This window comes from Diachasma alloeum, unplaced genomic scaffold (assembly GCF_001412515.2).
Source record: "Diachasma alloeum isolate Michigan unplaced genomic scaffold, Dall2.0 Dall_scaffold_00358, whole genome shotgun sequence".
Classification (NCBI taxonomy): Eukaryota; Metazoa; Arthropoda; class Insecta; order Hymenoptera; family Braconidae; genus Diachasma; species Diachasma alloeum.
The window spans coordinates 971,716-984,056 of NW_021680497.1; the positions used below are offsets into that span (position 1 = coordinate 971,716).

Consider the following 12,341-nt stretch of genomic DNA (forward strand, 5'->3'; position numbering starts at 1 on the left):
GGGGGGGGGGGGGGAGGTGTCAATGTTTTCCGCTTCTGTGAGAATTATCATTTTTTTTTTTACAGAAGGGATTTCCACGGGGACGTGTGCATTCTCGGTCTCTGGTATATACTTTGTCGAGAAATTGTCTAGTCAGTCCACTTGTTTTTCCCCTCTATTCCGGTAAATGTCAGGCTAAATCGAGCGGGAAGGAGGGAAATATATTTATCTTGCACTTTAAACGATAATCGGGAGTTGTGTTATGGGGGGAATGAATAGGTCTAGTCGGGATCTACGTCACAGCGGTGATCGGGCTGGGCTTTGGCGGGGATACGCTCGTAGATCGATGCGAGTTTAATGGATGAGTCGATTGGATTTTTCAGTTGTGAGACAGTGTTGAGTGCATTATCAGAGTTTTGTGGAGGTAATGAGGGCGGAGATGTTTGTTGGGGGGTTCGGAGCACAATCTGTCGGATTTTTTTTGGCAATCGCGGGGGAGAAGGACTGGGTGCTTCGGGTGGGGGCGTTTTTTTATTCATTTGTCGAATGCTCCTCGATGTTAATTGAATAAATAGACGAGGGTTGGAAAAATAAGCGCTGGTGTGTGTGGGAGAGACACGCGCTTTCCTGATCGATACAGTAACGCCTCCCAGCAACAGGGTATAAGCCCACCTATTATGTAGTGGGCCAAAGTGCCACCCGTTACACACCCCATTGAAGCGGTTTATTCGGCCCAATTTGCATACATTATTTTTTATTCAATGGAATCCTTTAATAAGTGGAGAAATTCAACACGGGTGGGAGAGTTCACTGAGGGTGGGATGTTTTGTGCAGGTTTTAATGGTATCGTAGGAATAGTTTGAAAGAAAGTATTTGATTTTTATTGGAGTTCTATTCAACAATTTTTATTTAGATTAGGGAAGACCAGATTCATTTATACTATTTTATTTCAATTTATTTTCTTTCCATTTCCGTTTTCACAATTGGATTAATTTTATTTTATCAATTAATTCACATGTTATAATATTGAGTGAAGAGGAATTATGTTGAAGATCAATGAAAATGTTTTTTTGGTTATCAAGACAAACGGATAAAACAAAAATCATTCGAGTAATAGAAAAATCTCTCCATGTATTCCTGAAAATTTTGAAAATGTATTTTTCTACATTCAGTCAATTTTCCTTAGAAATGGACAAGTTTGATAAGAAATCTAGCGGTTTGTTCAGGAAAATTTCATGGAATTACTATTGAAAGTCTCCGAGATTTTTTTATCCCGATTTCTAGAAAATATCATTAAGCAGATATGTTGGGATTTTTTTGTTTGAGAGGTGGGATGTTTTGTGCAGTTTTTGATGGTATCGTAGGAATAGTTTGAAAGAAAGTATTTGATTTTTATTGGAGTTCTATTCAACAATTTTTATTTAGATTAGGGAAGACTAGATTAATTTATACTATTTTATTTCAATTTATTTTCTTTCCATTTCCGTTTTCACAATTGGATTAATTTTATTTTATCAATTAATTCACATGTTATAATATTGAGTGAAGAGGAATTATGTTGAAGATTAATGAAAATGTTTTTTTGGTGATTAAGACAAACGCACAAAACAAAAGTCATTCGAAATCTCATTCGGGTAATAGAAAAATCTCTTCATGTATTCTTCAATTTTTTTTAAATCCATTTTTCCCGTCATATAGTAAAAGGATATCGGTACTCCCCATTCCTATGATCGGATTTCAATTATTATTATGAAAAGGAAATGAAAAACGAATCATAAAGGGATAATCGGCTAGAAAATGATTTTTTTTTCTTCTTTTACGACGGCGGGACTTCGAGTCAATTTTTTTCTTCAAGTATTAGAGGGATATCAACATTTCAGCGAGAAGAAATTCAAAAACTGGAAAAAACAGTGGGCGGCAAGAACTTAAAACAATAATTGTTGAATAATAGAATGAATAATAGTATAAACGACAGAAATTGATAATTGGGTTATTATTATATAATTCATTCATTCATTTTTGTTAGAATCCTATTAAAAATTCTATTTAGAAATTTCTCGCCTTCAAAGCAGTGAACAAAATGGAGAAAATTCATGTTGATTTCGCTATTCGAAAAATTTTGAAATTAGAAAAATGGAAATGTGAGCTCATTGAAGTTTTGTCTTCGCGCTATGATTTTTCTGAATTACTTTCAGATGGAACACCTGAGGTACGGCTTGTTGCGCCAAACTACGTCAAGTACAATAATTCAGCGATACTCATGTGTAATCACACAGTCGCACCTGATGATCTGCATAAAGTAGAGTTTAAAAAAGATGAGCGGAAGATACTCGAGTATATACGAGATCGTAAAGAGCCGTTTCGTAAAACTGCACCGCCGGGTGTCGACTTTGAAGTGAGTTTGCCGCTTGTGGTTGTGAATGGAGGCATTTTAGTCGTCAAAATTTTCGTTTTTTCCCTGCGTTTCGCATGTTCGAGGCAAAAAAATTATTTTTTGATAATTTTTGATAAACAATTTTTTTACACAAGCAAGACTTGTTCGAGAACTTTGCTGTTTTCCCTCAGTGCGTTAATTTTCTGCATAAAATTAATTTACTTGACCTCCTTAAGTACATGTTTTACATAAAAAACTATAGTGGAGCACAAAAAAAATTATCCACTTGCTTTTATCATTTTTATGGGTGATCATTTTTGAAAATGCTATTTTGTGTGTTTGGGTATCAGCATTCGCTCGATGGCAAGACAATCAAATTAAATAATGTGCGGTATGAGGCGGCGGGTCTGTACTCCTGCTTAGTGAGCTCCACCCACCCTATTTATACTGAGAGTTCTAGTGAAGTCAAGCTGCAGGTGATAGGTGAGATGATGATTTTTGTAGTGGTATTAATTTTCTAAAGGATCGAAGGGGTAATTTTGGACGGCGAGAATTTCTAAATACATTCTGAAAATATTCAGCCAATGTTTCTCACCAACGGACAAGTTTGATGAGAAACCCAACGCTTTGTTCAGGAAAATTTCGTTAAATTACTACTGGAACTCTATGAGATTTTTTTACCTCGATTTCTAGAAAATATAATTAAGCAGATATGTTGGGATTTTTTATATAAGATTTATTGAAATTTAATTGGCCAAGTTTCTTATTCTTGGCTTTTTAAAATCTTTCTGACGCAACTCAGTTGACAAATTTCATGATTGAAAATCTCCAAATCTATAGGGTTGTCCACACGAAAGGGCAAGAGGTACACAGGTCTTGTGACATTTCCCCTCGAAATGATCTGTTCCTAAGATAAATGCAGAATGAATGAGAATGTCAAACTAACACGGAACAGACGCAGGCAAAATTGAACTCTCTAAATCAATAATGTTTGCTGACGTAAAAATTTAAAAATTTATGAAATTCACCTGTGAATCTCGAGGAATCAATAATTCAAAATTATTTTCCGTATGGAAAAAAAGAAATTCTACTGAATTTCTGTTCCAATTCCATGAGAATTTCTATCCGAATTCCATAAGAATTTCATGAAGCCCTATTAGAAGTCCAGTAAAAATTTATGACAAAATCTATTCATAATTTTCAACAGAAATCCGCGCTGAAAATGAATAGAAATTTTAACTCCGGAAATCTAGGGAAATCTAAGAAATCTAGAAATTCGCAAATTTTATGAAGAAAACTAGTGTTTTTTTCAGGGAATTTCATTGAAGTGCGATTCCCAGAAAATTAATTCGTCAATTTCATGATTAAAAATCTCCAAATCTTTAGTGTTGTCCACACGAAAGGGCAAGAGGTACAAACGGTCTTGTGACATTTCCCCTCGAAATGATTTGTTCCTAAGATAAATGCAGAATGAATGAAAATGTCAAACTAACACGGAACAGACGCCGGCAAAATTGAGCTCTTTAAATCTCCAATATTTGCTGACCTCGCGATGCAGCTCGCGAAAACCAGATCTGATTTAAAAATTTAAAAATTAATGAAATTCACTTGTGAGTCTCAAGACATCAATAATTTGGAATTAATTTCCGTGCGGAAAAAAATTAGTAGAAAAACCTAGGGCTTTATCTAAGAAATTCCATTGGAGTTTTATTCGAAGTCAGAAGTCTGAAAATTTATGAAAAATTCTATTCATGATTTTCAATAGAAATCCGCTCAAAAAAAATAGAATTCTTAGAATTCTATCTGATTTAAAAATTTAAAAATTAATGAAATTCACTTGTGAGTCTCAAGACATCAGTAATTCGGAATTAATTTCCGTGCGGAAAAAAATTAGTAGAAAAACCTAGCGCTTTATCTAAGAAATTCCATTGGAGTTTTATTCGAAGTCAGAAGTCTGAAAATTTATGAAAAATTCTATTCACGATTTTCAATAGAAATCCGCTCAAAAAAAATAGAATTCTTAGAATTCTATCTGATTTAAAAATTTAAAAATTAATGAAATTCACTTGTGAGTCTCAAGACATCAGTAATTCGGAATTGATTTCCGTGCGGAAAAAAATTAGTAGAAAAACCTAGCGCTTTATCTAAGAAATTCCATTGGAGTTTTATTCGAAGTCAGAAGTCTGAAAATTTATGAAAATTCTATTCACGATTTTCAATAGAAATCCGCTCAAAAAAAATAGAATTCTTAGAGTTCCAATTAAAATTCAATGAAATTTTCTGCATTTTTTTATTCAATAGAATGTCTTGAAGATTTATTCTATTTAATTTTCCATGCATTGCAATTCAGTAGCAAAGTGGTAAAACGGTTTACGTCTACTTATCTCCCAGCTGAGTTTTTGAGGAATATTTCAGAATCCAAGGGAGATAGCGAAATTTTCGTAATTACATTTGTTGTAGCTCTCAATGGGCTCTACAAGAAAGGTTATCACAAAAATTTTGCTATCTCCCTTAGATTCCGAGATTTAATGGAAAAAATTGACTTAAACTTTTTTACCACTTCGCTACTGAATTGTAATCCACAAATTTCGTCTCAAACCAATCGATTTTCGTCTGAACTCTCCAGTACCACAAACGGAAAATCCCCACATAACATTCAAGAAGGATGTTTACACAGTAGGAGAAGTTCTCGAGGCTAATTGTACCTCATCCCCGGCGTATCCAGTTCCTCATCTGACATGGCTCATAAACGGCAAAGAGGTTGGTCAAGTGTCCAGTAATGGGAGCCAAATTCTCCGATTAACAATTACCGAAACTCACGTATTATACTCAACAGGCAGACATGACACTCGTGACAACTTATCCCCATCGTCAACACAAGAGGCCCCTGATGTCAGCAACCTCGAAACTCGCAATCAAGGTGTCTGAGCTGCATGCTGGGGATAATGGACGTCTCGAGATTGCATGTCAAGCAACAATACCAGATTTTCTCATTCATATCAAACAATACGCTGACATCAGAAATAAGACTGTTCCAGGTGATTATTTGACACAATTTTACTCGTGATTCTTGCGTAGTATGGAGGACGTGTACGATAAAATTTAATTGAAGAGCGGACGGAATTCTAGTGAAATTCTATTGCATTGTAAAGTGAAATGCAGTTGAAAAAACATTGAAAATTGATATTGAGGAATTTGGAAAAGGATAAAAATCTAGGAATTATTTCTATTGAATTTTTTCAACAGAAATTTCTGGACATTTTATCATTTTTATTATTTTTATAAGTTTATTATTTAAACTTTGCACATCTGAATTTTAAAACATTTCAAAAATCGGGAAAAATGAGAAACTTTACTTTTGGAGGAACATTGATGAAATAATTGAAAAATTGCAATTTTTTGAAATTACGAGCATTTTTACAAATAATTTATAAACAATCAATTTTCCTCCCGAAAAATAATTTGTTTGGAATCGCAACAAATTATACATATTCTACATTTTACCAGAAATCAATTTCGTGTTTAAAAAAATGTGTACAAAAGTTTAAACAATGTTAATTATTTGTGCATAAACAAGGAGTGTTTAAAAAAATAATAATTCTGTGCAAAATGTAACTTGAATGACGTCGAACATTCAGGATTTTTTTCGAATTTTTCTCACGTAATTTACTTGACGAATTAATTGACATTCGAAAAAATTCTAAATGACTTAATTTATTGCATTCTAATGAGTTATTGATTTTTTCTATCCACGTATATTGTTACTGAAGGCAGCAATAACTCTTTCAATCAAATAAGAAATTATTTGCTAATTAATTATTTGAACCGAATAGGAAATGATTCCACGAAGTTTCTATTTTTAGAGTTGAATTTCGCAGAAATTATTTACTATAAACTTTTACGAAAAATTGGCCGTATTTGGAATTCATCAGTCTCCCACGGATTCGTTTTTTTATTTTAAAAACACATCGTAAGACTGAAAATTTATATTTCCAGTGGACATAGTCGTGGAACCGACTAAAGCTTCCTCATCAGCAACTCTTCCTCGTGGGCTAACGCCCCACGACCTCATCGGCATACTACGTGAGATGCTAAATTTACTCCTCAATATCAACAATAATGAAGCTAATAATCATAACGTTATTTAAATATACAAAAGCATATTAAATAATATAATAATGTCAATTGATATAGCATATCGTAATAAAGAAACAAAGCTATTAATTTGAGATCATTAGCGATTCCGTCAAGACCTTGGAGGGAGCAAAACCGTGAAAATGAAAATTCAATCATCGGAGATATGGATTATCGATATTTTTTGGGGGAGTGCCCACGCGGCGGATGAGAAGCAGACTCTTTCTACTGAATAATTATCGAACAATTTAAATAGACATTAAGTTTGATGGAAAAATCTGGGGCATTTGTCCGGCTCCTGCAATTAATAAACTGTTATTTATTTATGCAACTTATTCCGTTGATTTTTTTGCAGAGGAATTATTACAGAAACATTTACAAACTAAGGAGTTGCAAAATATTTTCTATCAAACAATTCTGCACTACATTCTTTTCTTAAAAGAAAGAGAAAAAGCGCGATAAATGTTAAAATGACCTCATTACGAGTATTTTTCAGAATTTATGAATTGTGGTACCTCACAAGTAGTACCAGTCAATCGACGGATTGGCATGCTTTTCCACAGACACCAAAGAGCCCATTTTGTCAGAAAATTCTATTCAAATGTTTTTTGGAATCGTTTATCTTCAGTTAATCAACTATTATTTATTTATACAATTCGTTCTATTGAGATATTTTTTATAGAAAATTGACGCAAACAAGTTTAACAATTATTTGCAAAAGGATTATTGCAGAACCATTTCCAAACCAATGAATTTTGTATAGAAAGATTTTAATCTATTGATCATCTTCTGTAAAATATTTTCTATTAAAAATTTTGCACTAGATTCCTTAATTAAAAGAAACAGAAAATGGTCATGAATGAGTGTAAAAGAGAAAAAAACACGATTTGAAGTCGACTGGAACCTCCAAAATCGCAGGATAAGTGTTAAAATGTCTCCATTGCGAGTATTTTTCAGAATTTATGAATTGTGGTACCTCACAAGTAGTACAAGTCAATCGACGGATTGGCATGCTTTTCCACAGATACCAAAGAGCCCATTTTGTCAGAAAATTCTATTGGTTTTTGGTCGATTTCCTTGAAATGTTTTTTGGAAACGTCTGTCTTCAATTAATAAAATATTATTTATTTATACGACTCCTTCTATTTAGATATTTTTTATAGAAAATTGACGCAAACAAGTTTATCAATTTTTTGCTGAGGAATTTTTACAGAAACATTTCCAAACTGAAGATTTAAACCTATTGATCACCTTTTGCAAAATATTTTCCATTAAAAATTTCGCACTAGATTCCTCCCCAGAAGACAATTTTTACCATCTAAAATTTAACAGGACATCGGCAATTTGTCGACAAATTGTGGACATACTGTTTGCTGGGTCAAAATAAACAGAAAAAAATGTTTGCTGGGTTAAAAAAGAACAGAAAATGGTCAATATTTAAATGAGCAATAAATATTAAAGAGTTATATGAGTAATATGAGATCTATCAACCACTTTTTTGGAAAGTAATCGGACGATAACGGCCACATACCCTTGATCCTATTAATTCTCATAATTTTATCAAACTCCAAACTCTACCTGCCAATCAATCGGAATTTAACGGGCAAAGACAGAAACATCATTAGCGCCGATTTATTTCTTATCACCCAGTCGAAAATAATCGGACTGTTTTACGAGGGATGTAAAAGAGAAAAAAAAACACGATCGGAAGTCGACCGAAACCTCCAAAATCGCAGGATAAGTGTTAAAATGTCGCCATTGCGACTATTTCTCGGAATCTATCAATTGTGGTACCTCACAAGTAGTACAAGTCGGTCAATGGATTCAGCATCCTTTGACAGAGACGCCGAGGAGGCCATTGGAAGCAGAATAATTGGGGGTGAAGCGACGGATATCGAGACATATCCATTCACAGTAAAAGCATTTATCGTCAAGTATCTTCCGGTTTAGATAGATAAAAGGGCCCTTGAATCGTACAGGTCTCCATCCAGTGGCGTCACAGTGGCCGTCATCACTGTGGAGGCACCTACATCGCGGAGAGATTCGTCTTGACAGCCGCCCACTGCTTGGCTAGGTAGAAGTTTCCCTTTATGTTCTGATTTATTTCCATCGCTGTGATTTATTTCCGTCGCTGTTATCCAAAAGATTTCAAGGGATGTTGGAGGAAATGAAGACCGCAGTCACCTAATTGTCACTTTGCAAGAGGACAACTACGCGGAGAGAAATTTTTTAGAAAAATTCTAGTGCTCCCACGGGAAAAGAGGCGTAAAGTGACGGCCGGGAAAAAATTCCAGTGCCGACACTAGAAATTTTATTGGGGAAAACGTGACTTTTTCCCCATATTTCTGTGAAAATTTCACAGAAATCCCCAAAAATTTTACCAGAAATACCAAGAAATTTTACCTTAACAGCACTAGAATTTTTCACAGCCGGTGGATTGTAATTTTTTCCAGTAGGGGAGGCTGGGGTAAAACGGACACTTTTGACTTTTTTTTAAATGTTAATGAGCAGTTGAAATGTTGATAAAATTTAATGATTTTCTTTTCAATTCAAAGAACAATTCTTTCCCTTTGTGATGAGCCTAAATTGAGCTCAATTGATGAATTTGTTTCTGAGTTATGAATAATTGAAGAGAAAGTCTAGTGTCCATTTTACCCCACCCTCCCCTGATTAAATTATTATGTCTGACGTACGAATTGATCAGCAATAAGGGACACTACTGGATCACCAAGAGCCCCTGGATGTTCACTGTTGTGGCTGGATCGACGACCCTGTGGTACTCACCCACTTGGCAAACATCGAATGTCGATAATCTTATCCCTCATCACTTATTCAGTTTTCACTCGATGGTTCACGATATTGGAATTCTCAGGGTTATTATTATTATTATTATTATTATTATTATTATTATTATTATTTCTGTTTAGATCATGTATGACCAAATGTAATGGAAAAGTCTGGGAGATTATGATATATTTTTTTAGCAATATTTAAGAGACTTTTTTATATTTATTCAGAATTTATTGTATTCAATTTTTTTCTGTTTATTTTCTTTGGCAGATTCAGAACTATTTATTGACTATGAACATATGACTTTCTCCGAGAAATGATGTTGAATTCTTTTTCGAACTCTATGAGAATTTTATACGATTTCTGTTGAACAATTTTAGAATTGTATTGGACAATTTTATTTGTTTTTGGAAAAAAATGGCGCCTACAGCTTTATTTTCGTATAACTCTTTCTCTTGGCATTGTTATAAGAATTTTTAGATATGAATTTCCCAATTTTTTTTATTGTATTACGAGAGATGAATAAAAATGCAGAAAATTCATATTCAAGAATTTCTGTTGAACAATCGAAATCTGCAGACTTGTTTTCTATTAAATACATATTATTTCATTTAAAAAAATTCTATAGATATAGATAATATAACAATTCTTGGATATGAATTTTCCAAGTTTTCTTTTTTTATTTCGTTACGAGAATCAATCAAATTATAGCAGAAAAAAATGTAGAAAATTCATACCCGAGAATTTTTGTGGAAAAATCGAAGTCTATTGACTTTTTTCTATTAAATTTCTGTTTCTATTTTGTTCTTCAATAGAATTGGCACAAAAAAATAAAATTTTATTGAATAGAATTTTTAACACAACTCCAACAGAATTCTCATAAAGTTCTAAAACAATCTTTTCTATTAAATTTGTTCACACGTGAAGTCATGAAAAAAACTCCTCTATAATTATATTTCCCAGACGTCTACTGCTTTCCATATCAATCGGCATGTGACGTATGCGCGGATTCCGACCGACGTGAATAATGATCTATTCAACGATTATCCCGGAAAATGCACGGTGGTTGGTTGGGGAAGGACGAGTGAATTGTCTCAAGTAATTATCGATTAATCCTGCGGGAGAATTGAGTCTTCTTCTGACACCCTTTCACTCGATAAATTCGCTGAATGAATATTTAGGTGTCAAGTGGAATCCTCAGACACGCCAGGGTTCCGTTGATCGATAACGAACAATGCAGTCATTTCTATTCGCACAGGATCCATCCCGGTCAGATATGCGCGGGGCTGAAGGAGGGGGGCGTCGACGCCTGCCAGGTGTTTATATGAAATATTTTACTGCTCTTGATGTGGTTTTCTTCTGCTCGAAAAATTTCTGAAACAAGTCTTACTTGTGCCAATAAAATAGTTTTTTTGAAAATTATAAAAAAAGATTTTATTGCGCCAAACATGCGGAGAGTGCGACGGAATGAAAAATTTTTGTCGCAAAAATAGATTTAGTAGTTCAAAAAAAATTGCATTCTCTGTACACGCAAGAAATGCCATTTCTAGCACTACTCCTTCGTTATTCGATACTCCCATACGTATTTTGCTCCCGAAAAATCTTTGTTTTGTGCGAAACAAGGGATAGTAGTTTTTCATTTCGGTTGTCTAATAATCACAGACAAGAAATAAACCCTTAAATGAAACAATAATAATGGTATGATAGCAATCTTGTAACTTAGGGATAAAATATTTGTTGATAAATTTTCCTCTATATGAGATATTTTCATCCCGCACGGAGAGAAATGTTCCATAAAAATTACGGAACTCACAATTCACTCACCGATTACGGAATTGACTCAGAAAATTTAAGTGACAGTATCGTAATTTTTCACAGGAGATTCAGATAAAAATAACGGAACGCCCCGAAAAAATTCCGTGATAGCTCCGTAAAATTTCGTACAACCACATTTCGCTCCAGAATTACGGAAAAGATACGACATTTTTATTGGATATTTCTCTCCGTGTGAGAAGGCACCGTCTGGTGTGAACTAACCGCCTCTTGAGCCAAATATTTCGTTGCTATCGAAAGCAGAACAATTATTCATGTTTGAGACTTTCAAATTCGAACCAAACAAATTCTTTTTTGGCAATTTTCAACTAGCGATTTTGTTGGCCCAAACGAGAGTTGTATGACAACGTTTTTCTCTCAATGTAGCGCTTTCTCTTGGAAATGCTATCGGAGTTTTACTGGAATTCTTCTAAATGAATTCAGTAGCGGAGTGGTCAAACGGTTTAAGTCAGTTTAGTCTTAAGTTGAGTTTTCCAGAAATATTTCCGAATTTAAGGGGGATAGCGAAATTTTCATAATGCCCTTTTTTGTAGAGCGAATTGAGTGCTACTAAAAAGGTCATGAGAAAAATTTTGCTACCTCCCTTAGATTTCGAGATTCATTGAAAACTGGCCAATAGTCAAAATCGACTTGCACCGTTTGACCACTTCGTAATGACATTTTTCCGTTTCGATTGAACTCACAGGGCGATAGTGGAGGTCCGCTCGTCTGCAATGGCACACAGGTGGGTCTGGTGTCCTGGGGACAGGGGTGTGCGGTAGCCAACTCGCCAGGGGTCTATTGCCGACTGGATTATTACTTTGACTGGATGAACGAAACTATGTACAGAAACTCATCAGACTCGCTGAAGTCGAAACGTTTGGAGATGTTTCAAATTTTTCTCGTCGCATTCATAATTCATTTATACCGTTTCGTGCATTGAAAACATCAATAAAGACTTGAATTAAAAAATTGAAAAAATGGAAAATTGAAAACATGTTTCTGAAATTCCAGATTTGGTTTCGGTTTTGAATTTCATGGGAATTCTATTGAAAAATTGTTTAGTGTTTAAATACGATTCTATTGAAAAATTTTGCAGCATTTCTGGTGACATTTCTTGAAGATAGAAATGTTCAATAGAAGATATTTCAGGGAAAAAAATAAATCTTTATTCTGCTCCATCGCTATAAAATCTCCAAATTTTTTTGACAGTATTTCATAAGAATTTCAAATGAAAATCCAATGGAATTTC

The 12,341-nt window shown here is 34.1% G+C and overlaps 1 protein-coding gene across 2 annotated transcripts in view; it reads left to right on the plus strand.

The window, feature by feature from the left end:
- The window catches only part of LOC107041175 (fibroblast growth factor receptor 2), an 18,661-nt gene extending 11,389 nt beyond the window's left edge, over positions 1–7,272 (plus strand). For both annotated transcript variants that reach the window (XM_015261605.1, XM_015261606.1), the window contains exons 8-12: positions 2,175–2,374; positions 2,704–2,836; positions 4,980–5,113; positions 5,190–5,391; positions 6,350–7,272. In XM_015261605.1, coding sequence (XP_015117091.1) covers positions 2,175–2,374; positions 2,704–2,836; positions 4,980–5,113; positions 5,190–5,391; positions 6,350–6,501 — 821 coding nt within the window. In that variant the 3' untranslated portion in view covers positions 6,502–7,272. The remainder of the gene's footprint in view (positions 1–2,174; positions 2,375–2,703; positions 2,837–4,979; positions 5,114–5,189; positions 5,392–6,349) is intronic.
- The last annotated feature ends 5,069 nt before the right edge of the window (positions 7,273–12,341 follow it).